Genomic DNA, 27,506 nt, shown 5'->3' with positions numbered 1-27,506 from the left:
AATAGAAACTGGCACAATCTGGCTAGGGCGACCGTTGGCAGGGTCACTGGTGGGGCAATTGGGTGCCTAGTTTCATAAAATCCATAAATTAAAGTTCACTTACTTAAGTTCCATAATTTCCCAAACAGAAGGAAAATTATTTTAAATTCCTTGCTCCTTCAAATCGGCATCATTCACTTCAGTCTTTAATAGTCAATCCATCAAGGTAGCTCCATGGGTTCTTTGCATCGTCGCCAGTGTTATAATGAGGAAAGAGGCGATGACAAGTCGTGTAGAATAGGATCACAGCTTTATTAGATGTTAGTCAGATCCATTGTAATGCCCCACCAGGAGCAGGCTCTCCACAGCTCAGCCCTTCCACACTAACCGACACACTCTTCTAAACTCAACACTATCAACATTCCATTTGACATCATCAGTGGTTGAGCAGCAGGGAGAGAACTTCTGCAGGGAAGGTGTATTAAGTAAAGGTACATTATAACAGACTCCCAGCAGCAGGAGGTCAGACTTGTGTCTGTGGTGGCAGCATCCATTTTGTGATGCTAAGGCTCTGTTTAACTTTAACCGGGGTTCAGGCTAGGTACATGTCGTGTCCCTCTAGAAGGGTGGAATGCTACCCCCGTCGCCAGAACTGGCGAGGGGGTAGTATTCCAATTCGTATGACACCTTACTCGACATTTTTTGATAAAGCCAAACCCAAGATAGCATTTAACCGCGAGGTTCATAATGCACTTAAGAGTATATGGTATGGCAATATCATGAAACAGCTATAGGACATGGTTCCGAAAGCTGCAGACAGGCTCAGCTCATGCCAGAGCACCATCTCACATATTTCCAAGCACTCTGCCTCCAGGATTGATGAGGCCTTCCATAGGAGTGACTGATAGGAACATATGTGTCCATTTTAGGTTAGGTATAGGCATACTACACCTAAGTAAGGGGTGGTTACACCGACTTACCCCAGCTGAGTGATCAGCCAGTTGTGTCAAATATGGAGGCCAGGCCAGGGGTGGCACAATACATGCTGCAGCCCCTGGTAGGCCTTGGAAGCACCTATGCCCTGGGTACCTGGGTACACTGTTACAGGGGCCAATAAGGTGAACCAGTTCCAATTTCGTTATGCACCTAAAGTACATGGGTTACAATTTAGAGAGAGAACAGCAGGCTGTGGGTCTGATTAGCAGGCCCACAGCCACATTAAGTCATAAACCAGTGAAGCAAAAAGCAAAAATTTGGGGTGACCATAGGATAGCAGACCCTACTCTCCTACAGGAACAAACTGCAGAAATGGGCTAGGTGTGAAGGGGTGGTACGACTGCAGCAGGCTACTCGCACAGCGAATGAAAAGGGCTTAGAAATGGCAAGGTCATGGGAAACAATAGTACAAGCTCTACAGGATTGTCTGACCGCAGAGGAGGATTAGGTGATGACTGGGGAGAGAGGTTCCTAGAGACATGAAGCTCCGTAGGGATAGATCCTTCAGGCAGCACGGATTTCGTAGAGTGTACAGGAATGAGGCCCACATCAGCAGCGGTTAGGGGGGTGGGATAAGAGGGCAGTTTTAGGGACCCCGGGACGACAGTACGATAAAGGCGGGTGGTGACATGTTATATGGGTCCTGACATACTTTACCACCTTTCGAACTTTGTACTTGGAGGCTTGTGCTGTGACTGGGGCCTGGGGTTATAAAAAAGCAGTTACTCAAACGTATGGTTAACCGGCTACCTCTGGGTGGAGTTTTCTTTGTTACATTTAACGGATCAGGCGCGAATGCCGTCCAGCCTCCGGGATGTGGGCTGAATGGCTGTGTATTCTTTTGTTCTTGGAAAGTGCCTTATATTGATCAAAGGTTGGAAGGTTGCATTATTTTGATGTCGATTTATGAATCTGCAATAAAAACACATTTAAAAAAAAAAAATGAAGTACGTTGGGATTTATTTAATATCAACCAAAACGTCTTGACGTTAAACTTTACTGGATCAGACCACGAGGAATCACTGTGATGAATGGAATCTTGTAAACACAAGGAGATGATGGATGGAGTGCTGAAACTTTTCAAACACTCACCCCAGTCACAGATCTGGGTTGAATCCATCATCATTCTTTAGCTCACATTGCCATCCAAGTTCAGACAATCCTATATGCAAATCATTCTTGACCCTGTGCCTCATGGGAACAGTCCAGCCCGAACTGCCAAGCCATGTCTTCCCTGGACCAGAAACAAGCATCCTGGGACCAGTTTCAGGCTGACAGCCCTCTTCAGCCAGGCTAGCTTGAATCCAGTGGCAAAGTGAGTAAGGGATCTACGTCTGGGCATACCCTGCCAACTTAGGGCAAAAAAAGCAAACACAAGGAGATGATGAACGGAGTGCTGAAACTTTTCAAACACTCGCCCCCACTCACCAATCTGGGTTGAATCCATCATCATTATTTAGCTCACTTTGCCACCTCAGTTCAGACACAGCTATATGTAAATCAGTCTTGACCCTGTGCCTCATGGGAACAGTCCAGCTCGAACTGCCAAGCCATGTCTTCCCTCGACCGGAAACAAGCATCCTGGGACCAGTTTCAGGCTAACAGCCCTCTTCAGCCAGGCTAGCTTAAATTCAGTGGCAAACTTAGCAAGGGACCCACGTCTGGGCATACCATGCCCACTTAGGCTGAACAAAGCAAACACAAGGAGATGAAGGATGGAGTGCTGAAACTTTTCAAACACTCACCCCCAGTCACAGATCTGGGTTGAATCCATCATCATTCTTTAGCTCACTTTGCAATCCCAGTTCAGACACAGCTATATGCAAATCAGTCTTGACCCTGTGCCTCATGGGAACAGTCCAGCCCAAACTGGCAGGGTATGCCCAGACGTGGGTCCCTTGCTCATTTTGCCACTGGATTTAAGGTAGCCTGGCTGGTGAAGGGTGTTCCCGTTCCAGGATGCTGGTTTCCAGTTCAGGGAAGACCTGTCTCGGCAGTTCAGGCTGGACTGTTCCCATGAGGCAAGTTAAGACACAATAAGTTCATGACAGCATCATCAATCCTGAAGGCTTTGGGTAATAAGAGTCCAAATAAAAAACTGGATTGTGCAGCTGTGTTTTCCACGTAAATATAAATTTGCAGCTCTTGTAATTTTTCCAAATGAATTAAAATTGTAGCTTGCGGACTGCAAAGCTGAGATCGACACTTTGCAAAAATTAGGAGGCCACTTTGACCTGTTGATAACTGCATTTGAGCACTTAACATGTAACAATGTTGCCCAGATTTTGTAAATGCCCCCATTTATGGAAAAATAGAATTCAATACGGGTGGAATGAACATTTGCTTCCTTGTCATCTTTTTTTCACTATTCATACAAATGCATGTTCACATCAGACATTGTTCTCAAAGGAGCAGTTGTTACAAATGTTGCATTATCTGAAACATGTTGGTTCTGTTTTTAGGGTTTTAAATGATAAATCACTTCAAAGAGACATGCATAATACATTTGAAATGTACTAACCTGTTCAGCATATCTATTTTTTCGGAAGGAGATGCTGTAGTGTGAGCACAGGGTTAACTGAAGGCTAGTTTCAGAACATAAGAGAAATACACAAAATGTATGGGACACCTTTTGTTACATGCAATGTGCACATATATTCTTCGTTTCTGCTACGGGCAATTGTGTATTTGTTTTACACAATCTCCTTTACTATGAGAGATACAAAGACTAGTTTTAATTAAGTGGCACTCCTGTGCTTCCATACAAAATGAAATTATTAATCTGGGATGACTAATATTTTCAAAATGATCTTCTGAACAGGTCTTTATTACAAAACTCACGAATCTGTAGAGGAGTAACTATAGTATCATTGAGATAAATTGCAAAAATGGCAAACTAGCTATACATTAACACCAGACAATATGTTGCATAATTTTCCTTTAATCATTTTGCATGCAGAATAATTTGTCTTTTGATACACTGTTTGACTCTTCTTGCTGCCTAATTTGGTTCTCTACTGATGCATACTTCCCATGGCCCTGCTGATATTGTAACCAGAGAAGAGAGGTTTAGAAGTATTGTTGAAGATCCAGTTTACAGAAGCCTATGGAACAGGGGAGTGAGAGAGAAGACTGGCCTTATACATTAGAACTCAATGAGGAATTATCTATCAGGTGGAAAGTGAGTTAACAACGATGAGATGGATTTTCCATAGGTTGTGATTGCCGACAGTAAAAAATGGTTTGAATGAAAAATTTAAGAAGTGGGGCATAAGGGGCATAATGGTGCGTGAGTAATGTAGCAGGCATTAACAGCTGAAGTTTAGTGGCCGTCTCTGGTTAAGTCTGTGGAATAACACATGAGGGATTGTATGGCTTGTGCAATCAGTTATAAGTCACAAATTACGTTTCAAGGTCATGTGATTACAACTGAGTTCCCTTCATGGTTTTGATCTAAACTGGCCTCATATTACAGGTCCATGAAATGTCTGAAGTGGGAGCATACGATATTGGTAATCGCTGTGCTATAAATCATATATTTTTTTATAGGCATCTGACTTTTGATTTATACATTTTGCTTATTTAGGTGTACATTTCAAATATAAATGTACATTTATTAACATGGCTTTTGATTTGCAACATAAAAATTCTTCCTGCTTGAATATATTAATGTTTTTTGTGTATGGTTTGAATTAATTTCCAGTGATTGTTTTAAACAACTAACTAGGCTTCATAGAAATGAATATCTTGACTTCTCACTTCCTGTTTTTAAACAATAGGCAGGGTTTCACAGAATGCAAGTGTAAAGTTAGAACTGTTTATAACTAATTGATTATTTTGAAAATGTTCAATTGAATATCTAAACTAGAACAGGCTGTTAGTCCGAGAGAAACTTTTCACCCGGGATTCAAGATTGAGGGTCAAACAAAAACAGTATTCACCATGATGAAGGCTGACAATTTGCAGACAGGAACAGCGCCTACTGTTTCTTTGCTGAACATTGGTTCTATAGTTCAGAAAAGGTAGGCGGGTGTGAACCATTTATGAATCTTAAATAGGCCTCTTGTAGAACTAAGTTAACTTGGTTAGATGAAGAGAACAGCGGGGTCGGGGACATGCAAGTAAGGAAGCTTTATGATACCGTCATAATGTTATAATAGTGTGTATTATTGTGCCCTCAAACAAAGAATGACCTATCCTCTTATTTTATAACAGGTACTATTTATATTGGGTGCACTAGGATAGGATTTTGATTTTAATAAATTTTGAATATAGGTTTCTGGTTTCCTATTGATCTTGATTGTGCCTATTTATGATGGAGAGGGATTTAGTTCCAATTTTGAAAAATAATTGGGTTGCACTAACTCTCACAGACCCGATCATTGCCTCAAACACTCCTCACTCAAGTGAGTTGCAGGGTGGTTGTAGTGCACCAGTTTCTCTCTCTCAGGCTGGAAACGTAATTAAGTGCTACCATGCCAGAGGGTCCAGAAACCCTATGTTCAAACTGTGTCCAGAGAAAGATCCAAGAAACATATTAGTTGAATAAAGTTTTAATAGGCCAGAATGGAGATTTGTGGTTTCAGTGATAACACATTGGGTATGGCACTTTTTAAAAGTTTGCCCTAATGATGGGGTGCAACTTACATCTACACATTTCAGATATTTGATCATTACAATGGGAACAAAATACCAATATATAATCATCTTTTCCTCTAAGAAATAGCATGGTGAGAAGATTGAAAAATTACAATGAAGGAAAATATAGAGCTAAACTTGGTTAACTGAGTGAACTGAAGGAAGACTAGGAACGAGTCATTGTAGGCAGATCAGACAATGCTGCACTGGTGTACTGGAGAGGTTTCATGTATTGTTACACAATCATGTTCCAGGTTAAAGTGGAATCAGTCATTGATAAGATAAGTGTAGATCGAAAACCTAAGAATGAATTTGGAGAATACAGTGTATGGAAAAAAAGAGAACAGGTAATTGAAAGAGAAGTGGTGCATGTGAAGATGACCAATCTAAAGAATGGACTTTCAATATTTTCGAAGCATTTGTCGGTGAAGTAAGGAGGAATATGGTTGTGCTCACTGTTGCTAAGGTTTGGAATGTGCATAAGATGGCGAAAACTGAATGGACACTGACGGAGAGCATGAAGGAGAGTTAAAAACATAGACTCATGCTGTATGAAATAGAAGAACACAGATTATTTATGGGTGACCTGTTAAATAATCTTGCTTAGTTTGCATTTGTTTTGCTAATGGGTCTTGTAAGAGGGTTGGGGGGAGTATGGATTTCTTGTTCTTGTATATTCAAGGTTAAGTACTATGATGTAACTTGGAAAGTCAGATTATATGTGATGTTTTATGAGAGTTGAGATTATGTCTGGAAAATTTCAGTACTTCTCTGCTTGGTGAGCACCTTCTGCATGGTGTCCTGGTCTTACAATAAATCATAACATTTGATCTAATTCTGAATGTGAAATCTTCACTACCCTGCCCCTTCCTTTAAATTCTATATACTATATAGGATAATATAGCTGCACTCACATTACCCTTGTGGCTCGTTTTTACCTGTTAAAACTTTTTGTTGAGATTATATCATTGTGCCCAGCTGATTGCACGATATATCTGTAGTTTCTAGTTATGGTCCTACTGTTTTCTGCCAGTAATACCTCCTGATTTTAAGATAATAAAATGAAATCTTAATTCTTAATAGTAATTAAAAATACTACTGTGCACTTATCAGTTTGTGTTGATATTCTTTTATTTCTATCAAAAAATTATTTAAGATTTACTGCAAATAAATACAAATGTATTTGAGGACAAATGTGATGATATATATTTATATGTACATTTATGCCCAAAACCCTAATGTATCAGTGTAAAAGTTTTATAAATACAATGTCATGGCTCCCTTGACAGCTTGGTTACAAAGAATAGTAAATGTACAATTGTATAATAAAGTATGTTGACAATGTCACAGAATACATTACAACAAATGTATGTTCTTATGGCATAATTTTAACATTTATTCCTTCATTTTACGTGACAACTTTGGTCGTTTCCTGGACCCTGCTTGTGAGGATTCTTCATCAGGATTGTCCTTGATTTTGCTATGACCAGACCTTGGAGAGCCAGTCATCGTCGCTCGTAAGTTCGAAAAGAGTCCCTTTTTAGGTTTTGGCGGCTGGATGTCCGGATTAGAGTCATGCTTTCTGCTTTCAGTTTCCTCTTCTTGAAAGTCCAACACTGTATTTTCAAGTTCAAGAACACGCTTTCTACAATGTTGAAGGCCTTCTATTTCCTGGTCCTAAAATTTAAATATTAGTGAAAAAGTTAACATTACTTATCAGAATTCGTAAAATAATTATATTTTGATCACCCTAAACAGACACCTCATTCATTGGGCCACAAGGCTCTGGACTGATAACAAACATTCTCAAAAACACCCATTGCCTACTTTTGAGGAATACAAAAGTATTGGTCTGCTTGTACCTATATTTGACTGAAAGGACACAGATTCAAACCACGGCAGGATCCTCAAGAGGTATTCCTTCTAAGATTTATAAAATCAGCACTATTGAGAAGAGTCACCATAAACATCAGTTTTTTATCAAAAGCACTGCGATGAATACCTAGGTGAACAAATATTCTACAAATACTCAATTTTTCCATTTAAATAATGTATTTATTTATTTTAAAGCAAATCCTAAAACTAAGTTATACTTTTATGAATGCAATAGAAGATAAAAGTATTTCAAAGCGCATTTATACATTCAATTAGATAAGTCCCAATTTTGATTTCAGTATATAAAACATTGCATCAAGATCCACTCGCACAAATCAGCAGCAGAACGTGTTTTTGCTGTATCTAGCTAGGCATTTACAAATATCATGTGCACAGGGGATTCAAAGTACAGAGAACACACCCATAACTCTCGGAGCACCTAGCACCACAGCAGTTAAGCAATGGCAGATGTCCCCTCCTGAGATCTAGGGAAATTCATCATCACAATACACTTGGAAACCATGAAAGAGGGTAATTCACGATAGCCCCATTGTGACTAATTTATAGACAAATTGTCTTTCCGAAGGAACCATTTCTGGACCCTTATTTTGGCCAGTTGTTTAACGAGACTACTAGTCATACTGATGTCCTGGGTAGGGGGGGCGCACAAGAACACATTTCCCAGGCCTTGCGCGTTATTGTGGGTCTTACACTTCTTCTGTATCATTTATTTATAGATTGCCTATAATGGCTATGAATGACGATGAAGATAACACAGCTTTTCCCCACTAGATCGAGCCAGATGCTGGATTTACTGTGTCATTTCCCCTTGGAAGACAGCTTTATTAAACTCTGAAAAAGATCCTCGTCCTAGCAAGGTCACATTTCAAGAAAGTTTAACAAAACAAACATATATATATTTACCACTTAAACAGAAATATAAACATTTTATATGAGCCAATATATAACGCACTGGCATTGATTCCATAGATCCTGTGTGTTTCTAACCCCAAGAGCCCTTATTTTGGTATTTTGCAGAGACGTAATACAGGCCCCCGCAGCACCCGCGGTGCGGGGGGCCCTGAGCTGCTGGGGACCCCCTCAGCACAGTACAGAGGCTCCGAGAGCTCCAGATGAAATCCAGAGCGGTGGCCCCGGATTCATTGAGGAGAACAATCCATGCCAATTACTAGCCTGCTTGGAAATGAGCGGCTGAAAAGGGGGCTTTTAGCAGCGTTTTGATTAGTAGCAGAGCAGCTTCGCTTAGTTAAGAACCTGGGAAGGTAGCAGGGTGGGTTGAGCACGCACTGAAGACGGCCAAGAAGAGCACTCCAGAATGATGTAGAGAGAAGTTGAGCTGGGAGGGGAGAAGTATCCATCAGTAAAGAAGCAGAGGTCTTAGAGAAAGAAGCAACATGCAAGTGCAAGGAACTGATCGAAGGAAGCCTGGGGTTCACAAACATGAGAAGGAATAAATGTCCAGTCCCTCTTGAGGTCAGAGGTAATGATTCACACGATTGCAGGACTGGCCCAGATTCCACTATATACAAAACTGAGGCCAGAAAGTCAAGGGGCACTCTCAGGAGCTGGCAGTGATAGACATGTACAGGCAGGGGCTGTCAGGAGAAGGCAGGGGCAGACAAGAGCAGGCAGGGCTTGACATGAGCAGGCAGCGGCGGACAGGAGCAGGCAGCGGCGGACAGGAGCAGGCAGCGGCGGACAGGAGCAGGCAAGGCTTGACAGGAGCTGGCAAGGGCAGACAAGGGCAGACAGGAGCAGGCAGGAGCAGGCAGGGGCAGACAGGAGCAGGCAGGGGCAGACAGGAGCAGGCAGAGTCTGACAGGAGCAGGCAGGGGTAGACAGGAGCATGCATAGTCTGACAAGGTAAGACACTGACAGGCAGACAGAGGCAGGGACAGACTGGAGCAGGCAGGACCTGACAGGATGATCCAGGGGCAGACAGGAGTAGGCAGGGGCAGGCAGGGTCTGATAGGAGCAGGCAGGGTCAGACAGGAGCGGAGCAGGCATGGTTTGACAAGGTCAGACATGGACAGGCAGACAGAGGCAGGCACAGGCGGGAGCAGGCAGGACCTGACAGGAGGATTTTTGGCAGACATGAGGAGGCAGGGAAAGATAGGAGCAGGCAGGGTCAGACAGGAGCAGGCAGGGCCTTAAAGGAGCAGGCAGGGTCAAGCAGGTTCTGACAGGAGCAAGCAGGGGCAGACAGTAGCAGGCAGAGCCTAAGAAGAGCAGACAGGAGCATGTGGTACAGGCAGAGTCTGACCGGGGTGGGGCAGGCAGGAGCAGGCAGGGGCAGACAGTAGCAGGCAGGGCCAAACAAGAGCAGACAGGGGCAAGCAGCTTCTGACAGAAGCAGGCAGGGGCAGACAGTAGCAGGCAGGGCGTAACAAGAGCTGACAGGAGCAGGTGGGACTGGAAAAGTCTGAACGGGGCACGCGGGGCATTCAGGGGCAGACAGTAGCAGGCAGGGCCTAACAAGAGCAGACAGGAGCAGTGGGACCGGCAGAGTCTGACCGAGGCAGGCAGGGCAGATAGGAGCAGGCAGCACAGGCCGGGTCTGACAGGAACAGGCAGGAGCAGACAGGAGCAGGCGGGGAAAGGGAGGAGTAGGCAGGGGCAGACAGAAGCAGTCAGGATCTGACAGGAGCAGGCAGGTGCAGCTTGTTCCACACAGGAGACAGTCAGTCAGCCAAGGGCTTCACACAGGCCGCAGGGCTGAGATATGGGTACTGGCATCTGCCTTCAGTGATAGATCTAACTTCTGGGCCATGCTTGCAGGGGGCTGTGGAGCTTTCCAGGAACTCTCAAGTATTTCCAGCCAAACTGCAAATCCAGTTGAGAAGGGTATAAATATTGTTTTCTCCCGCAAATGGAAAAGTAGTGTTTCAGTTAACTGATCCAGAATGGTGAGAGAGATTGGACTGAAGTTATTAATATCCAGGTGGTGCAGCAAACCTTTTTCAGGAGGGGATTCACAATGGAAGTTTTCCAGGCAGTGAGGAAGGTGCCCTGTCCTAAAGGAAGACTCAACAATTGCAACAAGGGGGTCTTGAGAAGCAGAAACAGAACTCCTTTATCTTCTCCGGGCAGAATCTGAAGGGTGTCCTGTGGGCGCAGCCTGCAAGGGAGGCATCAAGGTTGGTTGCATCAACAGGTGCACAGGAGGTACGGTATCAAGGTTGGTTGCATCAACAGGTGCAAAGGAGGTACAGGTGGTAAGATCTTAAAGAAAGGTTGTTGGGTGTAGGCATTATTTCAGTCCAGATGTTTTCAAATATTTCTTTAATCTTAAAAAGAAAGTGCCAGACCTTGGCAAAGTTGTTGAGACTTTTAGAGAGTACCTGAACAAATATTGGGAGATTGCAATCCCTCTAATAAATGAAATGTCTCTTTTGAGAGGTTCAGAGCTGAAGAGATGCAATCTAAAAAGCACTTGGGAGAGTGTCTCTGCCACAAATAAGTGACGAGAGACAAAGATGAAGGCCTAGTAAGGGAGCAGCAGAATGAATGGCTTGTTCAATTAATGCAAATTCACAGAGACCACGTCATGTGGACATGTAAGAGCTGCGCCATCAGGAGACTCCAGCCATAAACTGAGGTCTCCCAGGACCATCAGGAGACTCCAGCCGCAACCTGAGGTCTCCCAGGACCACCAGGAGACTCCAGATATAAGCTGAGGTATTCCAGGACTATCAGGAGACTCCAGCCATAAACTGAGGTCTCCCAGGACCATCAGGAGACTCCAGCCATAAACTGAGGTCTCCCAGGACCACCAGGAGACTCCAGATATAAGCTGAGGTATCCCAGGACTATCAGGAGACTCCAGCCACAACCTGAGGTCTCCCAGGACCACCAGGAGACTCCAGCCGTAACCTGAGGTCTCCCAGGACCACCAGGAGACTCCAGATATAAGCTGAGGTCTCCCAGGACCACCAGGAGACCCCAGATATAAGCTGAGGTATCCCAGGACTATCAGGAGACTCCAGCCGTAACCTGAGGTCTCCCAGGACCACCAGGAGACTCCAGATATAAGCTGAGGTCTCCCAGGACCACCAGGACACTCCAGATATAAGCTGAGGTATCCCAGGACTATCAGGAGACTCCAACCATAAACTGAGGTCTCCAAAGACCATCAGGAGACTCCAGCCATAGCCTGAGGTCTCCTAGGACAGTCAGAACTCTCCAGCCATGAGGTGAGGTCTCACAGGACCAGGAGATGTCCTTTCTGGAGGCCAGAATAGAACGTTCCTCCACTCCACCAAGGAGGAAAGGGCAGATATGTGGTTCTAGCCAGTTGGCAAACAAGATGGAGGTTAAGATGAAAATTCAGACCCCGACATTGCTATTGTGGCAGTGGCATAACAAGGACCCCGCTGCCTCTGCAGTGCAGAGGAGCCGAGCTCCAAGGGTCCCCTTCAGGTCAGTGACCTGGCCTAAAAGCTCCTGAGTGAGGCCGGAGGGGGGCCCCTCCATGCACTTTGCAGGGGGGCCCCCTCATGTTTTGTTACGCCACTGGTATTTTGGACAGGTCGTGCTCAAGGCTTATTGTTTTCACACAAAAAATATCCAGGCCAAATCTATGCCCTGTTCCCCAATATGTGGTGAATTGTAAAGGCATCCTTGGTGTGTGGTTTTCCCCGGAGTGGCCTTAAGAAATAGCCAAAATGTAGCAAACTTGTGTTAAGCCAGACTCTACTGATGAAAGATAAATAGTTTTCAACCGTTTTTCTGAAACAATAACCTGAACAATCAACCAAGCAGCAGCTTACAATTATTTTCATTGCATACAAACCATGCTTCAGGCCATAAGGAGGCATCTAATGAATATAAATGGGTATGAATGAAAGTTAAGCACTGTTCAAATGTACATAGGAACCAGAGTTTTGTGATGAGGCGATTCATACTGTTGCTCGAATATGAATTTACCTTTAGAAAAACAAAAGACACAAGGCATTTGGCAAAACAGGAACAGTTGGTTTAATTAAACATCTCGGCAGGGAGCACAGTTACAGTAGCAGGTCTGAGGACTGTCTCAAAGTACAATCAATCTGAACACGGTTTTATAATTCTCTTTCGGTATCAGAAAGTGCTTCTGTCGATCCTTTTTTGGTAAATGAATGCAGGCTTTAACTTTGGAGTGATAAACAAGGCCCCTGATGACAAATGCAGGTGGGCCTCGACCTTGCATGAAGACAATGGGGGTCAGGGGGCTATGTGCCTAGATGTCCGGCATGAGTGGCGCGTGATCACTGCTTGTACTGTGTCCTGATTGGCTATGTATTCCTAACGTCATGTGGCATCTGACTTTATTGTGATTTTGTGAACGCGCGCTTCCCTCCGACAATTGTGCTTTATTGGGGCAAATCTCCCTGGGCCATTGTGGTGTCGCTGCACTAACATGAGGGATTTTTTGTGCTTTTGTTTGCCGGCTAAGTGCCACCCCACCTGTCAATCAGTAACCTCCGGCCTAGGTCTCAGCGCCTGCCTGACCACGTCACTGTTGATGAAGAGTACATGACAGGTGAATTCGATAATAGAGATGTGATTTCTTTCTTACATATGAATGTATCTTTAAACATTGGTAACAATTTGTTCAATATTAACATTAGCACTCCAGATTTTTGGTTTCCCATAATTCCAGGTTATTATAAGGATGTGTTTTCAAAATTAGTTTTTTGTGCAACATGTCCTACAATTCTGTTTTCTCACACTTGCCAATAAAAGCTGCACACCCCATGTGTGGATGGCCTATGCAATTGACTAGGAAATTCCCAAAAGCATAATAATGTTAAAAGAAACTGATGTTTGAATAAGATAGACTTTTAAAATGGTGTTTGCCTGTGGTATTTGTTGCTGGGGTCTAGGTTGGACTGGCCCATAGGGCAAATAGGTAGTGCTCAGTGGGCTGGTCTGAGATGAGTTTGTGGGCCTGTTTTTTTTTCAGCAGTTGAGGGCCAATTTGATGGCCTGGTTGGCTGGACTTTACTGCTGATTTCCCTGATAGTATCACTTTTTTTGCTACATGTCTAACTAATGGAGAGCATTTTTATTTTGGTGCCCGGAACCATTTGTCTCTCAGTCAGATCCTGGCAGGAGTCAGTCTGCATCCAAAGAGAGCTACCAACCCTAGACATTTCTGAAAACTAGTAAACCCGGCTAAGGTATGCCCAGACGTGGGTCCTTTGCTCACTATGTCACAGGATTCAAGCTAGCCTAGCTGATTAGGGGCGATAGCCGAAACCGGTCCCAGGATGCTTCTTTCCGGTCCAGGGAGGACCTGGCCTGGTATTTGGGCTGGATCGTTCCCATGGGGAGCTGGGTCAAGACTGATTTGCTTATGGCTGGGTGCAAACTGGAATGATGTGGTGAGCAAAAAAACAATAGATTTAACCCAAATCTGTGACTTGGGGTGAAAATTTGATTTGTTCTGTCCATCATCTGTACATTTTACTTTTAGAAAGTGGGCATTTCGCTGTGCTTATGACTCTTTGTGCTTTGCAACCTTACTCCAATCCACGTCTAGTCCTGGGTGACAGCTACACTTTAGGCATCTTTTCCAGACAGCAATCACACAAGAAGGGTTGGGTGCGACAGGTTCACATCTGCATTCATATGGTCTTCCTGGTCTGGGAGGATATAGAGAGGCATTCACACTTTACATATGTATAGGTTGTGCCCTGCTCTCACACAAAGGGCTGGTTTACCCTCCACTGATGTCAGGAGCCAGTGCTGAGTTGGAAAGGCACTTCTAAGGTTTCTTTTTAGGTTCCCCCTTATACAAAGACGTGTTGGAGTACAAGTACAAGTGCTGTGACCCCCATGATTTTAGACACTGTGTGGGACTTGTAACCAGATGCTTTTAGCTCTACATACTGTACCAGAGGACTGTTGTGCTGCCAGGAGGAACCACCATTGGGACTACCTAATTTGTTGTGCTGGCCTGCAGCCTGTTGGGCTGCTGGAGGGACATCCACTCTGCTAATGACCTTCATGTGCTGGCCTGCCTGCTGCTTCCTGTGTGCCCGCAAGTGTTTTCCCAGGAGCTCAGCATGTGGTGAGCCCTGTGTACTGCTCCTGGCTTTTCTGTGCGACTTGCGCTTCACCTTTTTGTCTATTAAGAGCAGCACTTCCCTTGACTGGGGATTGAGTGAAGTACTTGTTTTTGAGCTTCCACACTGCTCTGCCAAGGGGAGTTTGTCTTGTGGATTTCCCCAGCAAGAGAGGTGCGAAAGAACTCTGGTGACGCCACATGGGAGGGCATCAGGGGTTGTGAGCTGTGCATGATCACGCCAAAGGAAGTTTATCAGGATGGCCCGCGTCGTGACAGACAGGGTCCCTGAGTGCAGGAGGTCTGCGCGGCCCGATCACCTGCTGGGCTAGGGTGTTGCATGATTGTTTTGCCTATGAGGAAACCCTGAGTTGTGGCAGTGCACCCGTTGGCCTGAATTGTGGCAGAGCCCCAGTTGGCCGAGGTCTTTGGAAGAGGTTCTCCCCAGCTCTAGCCCAGATGCAGGCAATCAAGGCGAGACCCTGAGCTGCACTACGACATGAGACTTCAGCACAGGCAACGCTTCAGCTGGTGCTACTTGGGCCGTCTCAGTCTCTGGGAACCAGCTGACCCTGCCCATTGCTGTAACGGTCCATTGCTGCAACTGCCCATTGCTGCAACCCCTTCAGGTCAAACAGCCCCCGCAGCTCTATACTCAAACAGGCACCATCAGGTTGTGACTGCTCCGCTCACTGTCAGCTACGTTTTATATGTGGACTGCGGGGGACCCCATGGTTTGTGGTCCTACAGTTGGTGTTCCCCATTTACCTGGGAGGACATACTTTGGAGACATCTTATCCTTTCCAAGGGGCATGACAGGGTTAGACCTCGATGGAGGCCACCCCTGAGTAGAAACAGTTTGCCGTGGGGAAAACTGCCTCTAAAAACATTATCATATTCCCTGTAATAGGCACACAGGTGCTGCTATGCCCAATGTTTGGGGCCTAATATTCATCAAGTTTAAAAGGAGTGCAGAGGCGCTGCACCCTATGTTTTGATGGGTATATACGGTGATTCAAACGTTTTCTTGATCTAACCTAACTGCTGCATTTCTTGCCCTGATATTAGGATGTATGTCATTTTGATTCTTGCATTGTCAGGAGAATGAGTACTGACTCATGATTGGCACAGTATACACAGTATTTATAATTCATGTCGTTTTGTTTATGATCTATGTAGAATATATACTATATATTTATATAATCCTGTGTGGAGTCTCTTTTGTGGTGTATTCATTGTGTTTCTGTTTGAGTGTGTTGCGCAAATGCTTTACACATTGCCTCTGATGATAACCGGACTGCTCTGCGCCAAGCGACCAGGGCTGAACACAGGCTATCTTTTGTGTGTAACTTACTTGCCCTGACTAGAGTGTTGGTTTCTGCCTGGCTTAGGTGCATACCTAGCTAACCAGTAACCCAATTTCTAACAACTTCTTTTTTCAACTTCACCAGCTAATTCCTTGGGTATTTGATAATCTTCTTGTTATCTGTTTCTTCTAGCGCATCAATGAATTCATCAAATGTCTATCCAAGCAGTCCATTTGTCGCCAATATTCAGCTTTTTGGTGGTATGGAATGGTGTTGGTGGTGTCAGATAGGCAGTGGCATTGTAATCATTTGTGGAACTTACCAGTGTAGAAAGTAGTGTTCATGGTGATCAAGTTTATGCAAACCATCTCTGAGGCCTTGGGAAGTGCTGGCCTTGGGGTCATCTTTGCTAATTACAGGAAACGTGGCCTCTTTCTTGGTTTCCATTAGGAAAACAACCTTTCACTTTTTTGATCACCGCTCTCAACTTTGATCTTCAAAGACCTCTGGAGTTGTTCTTAGCCCCACTCGCCAGCTGTGAAGGTGTGATTGTGTGGCGTTTCGCATATGGACGGCTCCATAAACACAAGCCTGGGCACTTCTTGTAACATTTCCTCCAACGCTATGGTATGATGGTTCTCTTTACGCAGTTCTGGTAAGCAGATGGCGGTTTCTTGTATCTGAATCACTTTACTTTTAGGTATCTCTTTGTACTGTCTGTACAGTTGATCTCTGCAGCTCAATGCTTCCTTATGTTGCAATTTGCTGTCGCTATTCGCGGCTTTGTCAAAACCTGGTTGTATCCGCTTTTAGCATTATTACCCGTATGATGCATAGCTTTAGGTTGTGTAGTAAGTAGCGCAGTATCCCTCTTTACGGCTTTCCCAGACGGTTCTTGGCCAACAATGTGTAGACTTCTCAGTGAAGCTTTTTTTATTTTCAAATGCTTTCCACAGGCTGGAATTGTTCTTTGACTCCACATACGCTAAGCATCAATTCGACACATCGATGGAGACACAAGTGTCAAGCACGAGTAGTTTGCTGGACCACAGCAAAATCTCTGGGAGAGCACTGTTAATCTTCAAGTTACTTATCCTCCATCTTGTCACCAGTTGTATGGTCGGCCTAAACCAGGGTACCCGCTAATGATTATGCCACACACGGAGCTAAGTATAACACATCTTTATTTGTCTGCATGTAACAGCGAACCCAACATTTTAAACCTCCATTCACTTCAGTCCGCTTGAACACTTACATCACAGTTTGACGGAGTCCATCAGGAACCAAAAGGGTTTTGTGATTTCTAACTCACATAGCACTACAAATATGAATCTGGATATAAGAAGCACAGATCTGGAACTGAGGACTCTGTGAAATACCTATAATTTGCTTTCACATAGTTTAGTGAAATTTCAAAAAATTACATGCAATTGAGCTAAATGCAAATCCAGCATTTAGTTGTATTTTATAGAACAAAATGCATCCTGTTGTTCATTTTGGACTCGAAGGCTCATCCTATGGAAAAAATGATGGCAAAAACACAAGTACAGCAAACGACAACCACTAACATTGTGGTTGTTAGTGCTGTTCCCATGCTAATTATTTGCCACAAACGTGGCATAATTATGTGCCGATGTATAATGCTGTATTTTCAGGAATTTCACAAAAGTATAAAGTGAAATTTTGTGAATTACCCAGATAATTCCAGAGTAATTAACATTCTCCCAAGCCTAGTTGTCAGGTGAACTGTGCTGTCTGATGTACAGGTTAAACGAAAGGGGAGATGTGTGTTCCTAAGGTTACCTTCCTTAACCCCTTCCATGCTCATGACGAGCTCAGCTCGTCATGGCATATACCTCTCAGGTGCTCATGACTAGCTCAGCTCGTCATGACCACACCCGTTTTCGTTGCTGTCCAGCACAGGAGGGGAAAGTAGCAAGCAGAGATGTGGTTATGATGGACTTCAAAGCGCATAACAGCCAACTATCATTTGTTAGCTACGGTCTGACAAGAACACCTCAGCACTGGAAAACCATTCAAAGAATCCTGCCCATTTCTACCAGAGCTCCATTAAAGTTTTCACAACCATGGTGCAATTGGCCACAGACAGATCAAGCCGGCTTAAAATCTCTGATCAACAGGGCTGAAGGATGCTAGCATGTCCTCCCTGATGTCAATAATTTTGGACCCAAATTGCCTATCATGAATAGCTGAAATAAATGTGATAAATTCTAGTAATTGTTGTGTTAAAGTAGTGAAGCTCTGAGTGTTTTGGAGGTTAATAAACATCATCCAACCTCAATCCTCACTCACCATCTTAAATTTAACTGTTCTTGAAAATATGTTCAACAGTTCTACAATGACCAGAGGCCGTCGATTCTCTTGGGGATTAAGAAAGCCCACTGAATAAAATAGTGTTCTTAGCAAAAAAAGAAACCTTTTATATTACACCTTTTTGGATATAGAGCGTTATCTTCTGTGTGGATATTTGCAGGTGAAAATCTTCAATGTTCACTTTGGCATGTGTTCTCACCTGATGTGAGTTGCCTAGGTGGCAAAGTCTATGGGGACACTTTGCCTTAAGGGCAACAAAGGAAACATAATCCCCTGCCAGTTTCCACTACCCAGTTACTGTGTAATTCCACTTTGAACCATTTTGAGAATACGTCCACAACTCAAGACTTTGAGGGTGCTTTTGAAAGGAAGAGGTATGCAATAGTATTCAGATAGCATGAACCTAGATGAGAAGCTACAGAGTAATGAACCAGCGGTGGCCGGAGACTTTTAAAAGTGGGGTGGCACATGCGGCACATAAAAGTTAAAACATTTCCTAAAGTACTAACATGATCAAATTTGCATTGCAAAGTTGATTGGGCACATTCTATTTATGGATATCTTTTATTTATATAGAATATGAACCGATTACCTTTGCATTGCAAATATACCTTCATTTAAAATGCATGAACATAAAGAAAAATATCCTTACCTCGACGATCTGATCCTCTGGACTCGCACTGCCAGGCAATGCTGTGCATACTGGGTAATAGCATTCCAGCCAATCCAAGCAATGCTGTCATGCTGCATTTAATGCCAAACAGCATGAAAGCACTGCCAGGATTGGCTGGGTTATGGAAACACAACGTACTGTCAGAGACTGATGGGGCTGTGTTGAAGCTCTTTCAACTCCCACATAGCGTTGATTATAAAAGTCAGAGCGGAGCACATCATGCTGGCCATGGGCAAAAATACGGCCACTCTGACATGGGCAGTTCTTTAATACAGCCTCAATCAATCACCACTTTTCTCCATAGCCCCGCCCCTAAAGGAAATCAAACGTTTCGAGATATGGAGTCTGGGGTTTAGTGGCTTGCAGAAGGGGGTCAACTCCCCCACACTCATATGGATGAGCCGCCCATATAATGAACGGAAGGGCGAGTTAAGAACATTCACAAAGCAGAAAAAAATTATGGTGCCTCACATGTGAAGTAGTGATGTTGTGTTAAATGGTGAAATAACTTCTTTCACTATTTTTTTTTGATGGTTGGTGGAGTAACACTGCATGGAAGCAAGATTGCATTTTTTATTGTTTCTGGAGAAGCTTCTGCCACCAGGTTTTGACAAAAATCCCTGTTCCTAGATGATGAGGCTGGCATGCTTCATACTTGGACAGAGCATTTATTACAAGAGATCCACACCTGCATCCCCCATGATGTTATTTACCACAGAATGGACATTCCTTTTGTTGGAAATTCAATAGAGCCACCTTTTTCTAGCATAACAAGTCTTTGCCAATATATCATAGGAATTAATGAATGAATGATCAGACTTGGAGAACAAGATGCCTCTCAGAGTGTACAGCCACTGAACAGACCGATAAATGATTCCTAATTTTATTATTCAATTAGACAAATAGGTGAGATTTTAACATTTTACGAAAACAGAGTTCATTACCCTTATCAATAAGCTTAAAATGGTGAGGAGAGATTTAATGTTTTCAAGTTTATACTCAAATGCATGATGTAGGAATGCACATTTCAAGTAACTCTATGGATTACGTAGACACCCGCCAATAACTATGCATAGCACACCAGTACATGCATGTACATTCAGATGCTCTACTTGTATTGTCCGTTCGTTTAGAAAATATGAAGTTTTAAAATAGCTGCATCTCAATGATGAATAATAAATGAATTCATATTTTTGCGATCTTTTATAAAAAAAATATTTATAAAAAATACTGTCTATCCGAATTCTCATTATGATCCTGTAAACGAAGGGCATATACATGCTTGCAGAGTGCTGTTGCAATGTACAGTTTTACATTGTGCAACAGTGCAACAAACCAAATAAAGCACTTCCCATGATGCAGCCCAAAATATTCAGATGTTGGACATACCTTGAGCTCTAGCAAATGCTTTGCTGACTGGATTTCTTCCTGCATGGCTTGGTTTTCCTCTTTCAGTTTTCTAAGGGCTTCATCCCTCTCCTTTTCCGTTTTCTTCATCTGAAGTCTCAAAAAATTCACTTGCTACTCCCAAAGCAAAAAAATTGAAAACATTGTTTTAGATTTTCATATCTAAAACAAAATATTTTTTGAATGACTAAACATTGTAGGAAGCAGATGAACATGTTATGTATCATAAGAATAGAACTAAGAAACATCAGTACAGAAGTCACCTATGTGAATAGTTAGGGAAGTGTTAAAATTATATATCGTACAAGGCACCCTCGCGGGGTCAATACTAGAGATAGGTGTGCTTTCTACCAAATAATCAATGAACGAAGATAGAGCTATCCAATCATAGTGTTCAATCCACTTTATTTGATTATTTAAAATCATAAAAGTACAAAGTACAAAATGCAAAAAACACATTCCAAGCATATGAGCGATATATATAATACAATAGTTTGTGTCTATTTAAAAGGAGCCAAATATCTCAAAGTTAAAAAAAATCCATAGAATATTAACAATAAAATGTATACACTGTTTAGACGAGGGCATCTTTTTTTCTTGATTCCTACAGCAGCAACAAGAAAACAAGCAATATTAAAAATATCCCAGGGGTTACTCAGCATTTGAAGATAAAGTATCGGAGGTCTAACTTTTAGAAAGCCCTTTCCAATCAATAAAGGGATTAAAAACTTCCTGCGGATATCATTATAAAAATCGCAGATCATCATAAAATGAATAGTGTCATGTGTAGTAAAATTATCGCATTGACATGGATCCACATCCTCTGGTTTGCACCACCCCGGAAGGTCACCCAATGAGAAGTGAACCAGATTAAAACGGAACCTAGTCAGGAGCCAGCGGTGGAGAGGCTTAGTCACAATTTTCAGGTAGGGTTCAATGAACAAAGTAGTTTTAGTCAGGAAATGAACCCTCACTGAAGGTTTCTGTTGCTCCAATTCTTCCCGTTCCATCATCAGTGTGTTCATAAAATTCATTTTGACCCACTTCACGTCTTCCTTACAGATCCTTTCCGGGGTTTCAAATAATTATGGCCGCCCTATTTTAAAAAGCATACACTTGACATACAACAACCACTTGATTTTACTAGCTTTGCCCAGTTTGACACAATCCCGCAGGATCTGATGGTTCAAGGTCAACTCTGGATTAAGCCAGGTTTTCAGCCAACACAGTAGCGGGGCTAAACTCAAGAGATCCGTGATGTAACCCTGCCCCAATTCCTGATGAATGGCAAAGGTAGATGTTGATTGAGTGATTTCGAAACAAAACACATGCAGAGGTGGGAAAGGTGGGCAGGGCAAGACTAAGATGAAAATGCTGTATACCCATCATGAACAAGCAGTGGCAAATTCCATATACTGGGGTTTGTACTATATGAAGTTCTTGGCAATTGTTGGGCAACTGTGTGTGCAGAGCTCCCATTTGGCCAAGAAAGAAAATTTCATAATGAAGTAACATCTTGGGCTGAAACAATATGGACGCCTGAAGTAGGATGCTTTGATTAACAAACTGCATTAGCTGAGGCAAGATATAACCACACAGAAGAATGCTCTGAAAAAGATTCCAAGGTTGAAAGTTGTGTTGTGTGGTGAATTTAAAGGGCATACAGAGCAAAGTATAACATAGCAGATACTATTTTTTAAACAGCCATCCAATGAGACCCTCACTTGGGTTAATGTATACAAGCAATGAAAATAATTTTACACATTGTGGGTCCTAACGTGGTGCTATGAATACTGGATGTACAAGTAGCTCCAAGAGGGCAAAGTTAACAGAGGTTTATAAGTGGGATCCTTTGGTTTCCTTGGTTTGATGTTTGCCTGTCATATGCCCTAGGCCTAGCCACGCAAGTGAGGTAGCATTTTTATCAGAACAAGTGGGGGAACACTGGGTGGTAGGAATTTTGTGATTTCCTCTTGATTCCAGAAGTTTACGTCACAGAAATGCAAGGAAACCATGTAATTTTAGGCAAACTTAGAGGTTTATAGGGCATTGTGGGTAAGAAAACTTTGGGTGATCCACACAAGGAATACCACCCTTTAATCCCCTGGGTATCTAGGTTTCAGAAATGTACAGGTTTGGTAGGTCTCCCTCAGTCACAGTCAATCCTGGCCAAAAAAAGCTGCTACCAAATCAGATCATTTTTGTGAGAGGAAATGTTAATGCCTCCACATTGCATTTTGGGCTGTTTCCTCTTGTGAGCAATAGGCCTACCCACACAAGTGAGGTACCATTTTTATAAGACGACTTAGGGGAATGCTGGGTGGAAGGATTTTTGTGGGTCCCCGCAGATTCCAGAACTTTCAGTCATAGAAACGTGAGGAAAATGTGTTTATTCGTAGTTTGGGGTATGCAATGGATTCTATGTAAAATAACCCTGTGAGAGCAACCCAAGTCACCCCTTCCAGGAGTCCCCTAGGTGTCTAGTTTTAAAAATTGTACAGGTTTGCTGGGGTTACCTAGGTGCTGGCTGAGCTAGGGCCCAACACCCACAGTTAACCAGGCACTGCACTTGTACTTATTCATTCACCAAGGCACTGCACTTGTACTCAATTCATTCACCCTGGCACTGCACTAGCACTCACCCATTCACCCAGGCACTACACTTGCATGTGATGTATGTAAGTTGCATTTTGGGCAGTCTCCTGTTAAGGCTCTAAGCCTACCCGCTCAAGTGAGGTAACATTGTTATCAGAAGACATGTGGGAGAATTTCTTCTGTAGGTAGATTAGTGTGTAGAAAAGAAGATATTTTGAAGAGAACCCTCATCATATGCTCATACAGGTGCCCACAAATTCAGAGATGTACAAAAAAACACTGGGCCTAAACTCCAGATCTTGTGCTCATTTCAGATAATTATACAGGTTACCTTGATACCTATTGTTCACTCAACAGATTTCACTATATGTATATACTCAGTACACAATGAAAAACCATTGTACGATGCAGTTCAGTTGCTGGCTTTGGGTACCTTGGGTTCTTGGAGAGCCTACAAACCCTTATATGTCTCCACAACCAAAAGGGTCTAGCAAACTTAATGGTACATTGATTTTGTAAATCGGCCATTGATGACAAAAAGTTAGAGATGAAAACATGGTCCCAAATGGCTGTTTTTTCCTACTCATTTTCAATATTTCTTTATTTCAACAGTTTATTTGGGAAAACCTTGAGGGATCTACACATATGACCCCTTGCTGAATTTAGTGTTTTGTCTACTTTTCAGAAATATATGTCTTCATAGACCAGCCGTCAGTTTCACACTGGTTTGCACCACAAACTGGAAGTAGGTTGAAAAATTTCAAAACTGTGGTAAAAATGTATTTTTAGATTCATCTCTGCATGTTGCTGAAAGCTGGAAAGATGGTGACTTTAGCACATCAAACTCTTTGTTGATGCCATTTCATGAAAAAAAACAGACACTTATATCCAGAGCCCTTTTTTCTATTTTTCGTAAAAAATTACCTATATTTTTGCTATATTCTTGGTGCCTTCCAGGGAAATCAAGAAACCCTTGGTACCTTTAGAATCCCCAGGATGCGGGAAAAAAGGATGTATAATTAATGTGGATAGCTTATGTCGACAAACAGTTATGAAGGCCTAAGCACAAACTACTCCAAATACCCAACGAAGGCTTAGCACGGGGGGCGGGGGCTAGCAGCGAAAGGATAGTTTGATTACTTAACAACAGGCCATATATAATGCAACACTGGGTTTGAAAAACCATGTCTCTCAATGATAAATCAAACCTGTATACAGGATACGATTTCTAAAACTGAATTATCATCTATGACTAAGAGCATAATTGCACAAGTTACTACTTGTGTAACGATATATCTGTAAGAGACATTAGTTAGTATTAGATTCCTTACCTTAGAATATCCCCAGGCGTCAGATTGGATCCGGAATTTTTTTGCGTAGCAGTACCCTTGCGCGCCGGTAGGCGTCGTCTGCGGCTCCCCGTCCGTCGTCGGCGTCGTGATGACGCCGTCGGAGTACTTAGACGCCGCCTCCGCGTGTTGACGTCAGTTCTTAGACACAGCTTTTCCGCGCCAGAAGCGCTGAGCCATGTTAAAAACCAACACTGGTGCCATTGAAACTAGGGCCTTGAAAGGGGATAACCCTAACCCTAGATATCGGTTCGTAGAACGGGGAGGATGGGTGGGTCGGTAAGGAATCTAATACTAACTAATGTCTCTTACAGATATATCGTTACACAAGTAGTAACTTGTGCATCTGAAAGAGACACGTTAGTATTAGATTCCTTACCTTAGAATAGATACCCCAGCAATACCAACCCCGGTGGTGGGTCTGCGAACCAATAATCACACCAGAAAGTCCTGGAGGACAGAAAGGCCAAAGAAGCCATCCCTCCGGACTTGGCTGTCCAGGTAGTAGTGTCTTGCAAACGTGTGCAGCGATGCCCACGTAGCTGCCTGACAGATGTCTTGTAAGGGCACTCCCCGCCCCAGGACAGTTGTAGTCGCCGTGGCTTGGGTGGAATGAGCCCGCAATCTAACAGGGGCTCCTTCTTAGCCAAGGAGTAACATGCCTGGATACACAAGATGATCCACCGGGAGATGGTCCTCTTGTGCACCGCTTTCCCCTTCTTAGCACCCACGTAACCAACAAAGAGTTGGTCATCCACCCGGAACTGGCGTGTGCGATCTAAATAGAATGAGAGCGCACGTTTTGGGTCCAGACGGTTAAGCCGCTCTTCCTCTTTAGAGGGATGCGGTGGCGGAAAGAAGGTTGGCAAGGTGATAGACTGCCCGATGTGGAAGGCTGTGACAACCTTGGGCAGGAAAGATGGCTTAGTACGCAACAAAACTTTGTCCGGATGGACAGAAAGGAAAGGTGGGGTACAAGAAAGGGCCTGGAGCTCACTCACTCTCCTGGCAGAGGTGATGGCAACCAGGAAAGCAGTCTTCAGAGTAAGAAGGCGGAGAGGACAGTTGTGAAGTGGCTCAAAGGGAGCGCACATCAGGAATGTAAGAACAAGGTTCAAGTCCCACTGAGGCATCACAAACGGAACAGGAGGGAACGTGTGTGTGATGCCTTTCAGAAATCTATTTACAATAGGGGACTTGAACAAGGAAGGTTGATCAGGCAGCCTCAGAAATGCTGAAAGGTCAGAAAGGTAGCCCTTGATAGTGCCCAGAGCAGAGCCCTGCTGGGCAAGAGAAAGAAGGAAGAGAAGAACCTCAGAAAGAGGGGCAGCAAGAGGATTCACAGCCTTTGCTGCGCACCATGCCACAAATCTGTTCCACCTGCAGGCATATACTGACTTTGTGGAGCGACGCCTGGCTGCTAGAATGACGTTACTGACCTCAAGAGGCAATTCAAATGGCCTCAACTGTCGCCGCTCAATCGCCAAGCATGGAGGTGGAGACTGGACAGGTTCGGGTGGAGGACCGTCCCCTGCTGCTGCGACAGAAGGTCCTCCTGAAGAGGCAGACAAACCGGGGGATCGACTGACATACTGAGTAGCTCTGGATACCAGTACCTTCGTGCCCAGTCCGGAGCCACAAGGATAACTTGTGCCCGGTCGCGCTTGATCTTCTTCAGCACTCTGGGCAGAAGTGGTATAGGCGGAAAGGCGTACAAAAGACCGCAACTCCACTCGCGACGACAAGCGTCTCCGAGCGAGTGCCGCCTTGGAAATTCCAACGCGCAGAACTGATGACATTGCGCGGTCTCTTCGGTGGCGAATAGATCTAACCAAGGCTCTCCCCATCGTTGAAAGAGGCCTTGCGCCACGTCCGAGTTCAGACGCCATTCGTGATCCATCATGCACCAACGGCTGAGCTCGTCCGCCCTGGCGTTCAGAGAACCTGCCAGGTGTTGAGCCACCAGGGTCACGCCCTGGCGTTCCAGTCACTGCCAGAGGCGCAGAGCCTCCTGGCAAAGGGCCCACGACCCCACCCCGCCCTGTTTGTTGCAGTACCACGTGGCGGTGGTGTTGTCCGTGAACACCTGCACTACACTCCCCAGGACAGAGGGGAGAAATGCCTTCAGTGCTAGACGAATCGCCCGTAACTCCAGCAGGTTGATGTGGAGCCGGGCCTCCGCCGGAGACCAGAGGCCTCTGATCTCCGCCTCTCCCATGTGGCCTCCCCAGCCCTGGAGGGACGCATCCATCACAACTACGTGTTCCGATTGGGGAAGGGAGAGAGATCTGCCGCTGACCCAATCGCGGTCCGTGAGCCACCACTGCAGCTGTCTCGCAGTGCCCTCCGAGATCAGGACGTGGTCGGACAGGTTGCCCTGATGCTGGGCCCACTGAAACTTCAGGTCCCACTGCAGAGCCCGCATCCGCCACCTGGCGTGATGCACCAGTAGGATGCAGAAGGCCATCAGCCCCAGAAGCCGCAGCGTCAACCTGACCGAGACCCGGGATAACGGCTGAAAGATGGGAATCAGAGCCTGAATATCCCGGACCCGCTGTTCGGGTGGATAAACCCGAAACCGCGCCGAGTCGAGAACCGCTCCGATGAAGAGGAGCTTCTGAGAGGGGCACAGGTGTGACTTTGGCACATTGATGGAGAACCCCAGCTGGTGCAGGAGATCTGCCGTAGTCTGGAGGTGGCCGACGACTGTCTGGGGCGAGCCCGCCTTCAACAACCAGTCGTCGAGGTAGGGGAAGACTGAAACCCCTAACCTGCGCAGATGAGCTGCGACCACCGCCATCACCTTTGTGAACACCCGTGGGGCGCTGGTAAGACCGAAGGGGAGCACGGTAAACTGAAAGTGCTCGTGGCCAACCGTGCCGGTGGGCCGGCAGGACGGGGATGTGGAAATAAGCGTCCTGCAAGTCCAACGCTACCATCCAGTCTCCTGGGTCCAGGGCAGCGAAGACCTGAGCCAGTGTCAGCATTTTGAACTTCTCCTTCCGGAAGAAGCCGTTGACGTTCCTTAGGTCCAAGATAGGGCGTAGGCCCCCTTTGCCCTTCTTGGGTACCAGAAAGTAGTGGGAGTAGCAACCACACCCTACTTCTGGCCGAGGAACGCGCTCGATGGCCCCCTTGGCCAAGAGGGCCATAACTTCCTCCTGCAGAAGTCGCAAATGATCCCCCGATACACGGTGGTTCTGCGGTGGCATGGCTGGAGGAGTCGCCTCGAAGGGGAGGGAGTAGCCCCTTCGGACTATCTGCAGCACCCACCTGTCCGACGT

At 44.6% G+C, this 27,506-nt stretch overlaps 1 protein-coding gene across 1 annotated transcript in view; it reads right to left on the bottom strand.

The window, feature by feature from the left end:
• Nucleotides 1–6,981: 6,981 nt before the first annotated feature.
• LOC144828803 (kinesin-like protein KIF20A) overlaps nucleotides 6,982–27,506 on the bottom strand; it is a 412,946-nt gene continuing 392,421 nt past the window's right edge. The window contains exons 18-19 of the mRNA XM_078687291.1: nucleotides 20,261–20,392; nucleotides 6,982–7,290 (exon numbers count right to left, since the gene is read on the bottom strand). Coding sequence (XP_078543417.1) covers nucleotides 7,009–7,290; nucleotides 20,261–20,392 — 414 coding nt within the window. The 3' untranslated portion in view covers nucleotides 6,982–7,008. The remainder of the gene's footprint in view (nucleotides 7,291–20,260; nucleotides 20,393–27,506) is intronic.

The sequence above is a fragment of the Lissotriton helveticus genome, chromosome 4_1 (assembly GCF_964261635.1).
Source record: "Lissotriton helveticus chromosome 4_1, aLisHel1.1, whole genome shotgun sequence".
In the NCBI taxonomy this organism is placed as follows: domain Eukaryota; kingdom Metazoa; phylum Chordata; class Amphibia; order Caudata; family Salamandridae; genus Lissotriton; species Lissotriton helveticus.
Note: the sequence above shows the minus strand (reverse complement) of the source record. Positions and strands in the feature narration are given on the sequence as shown.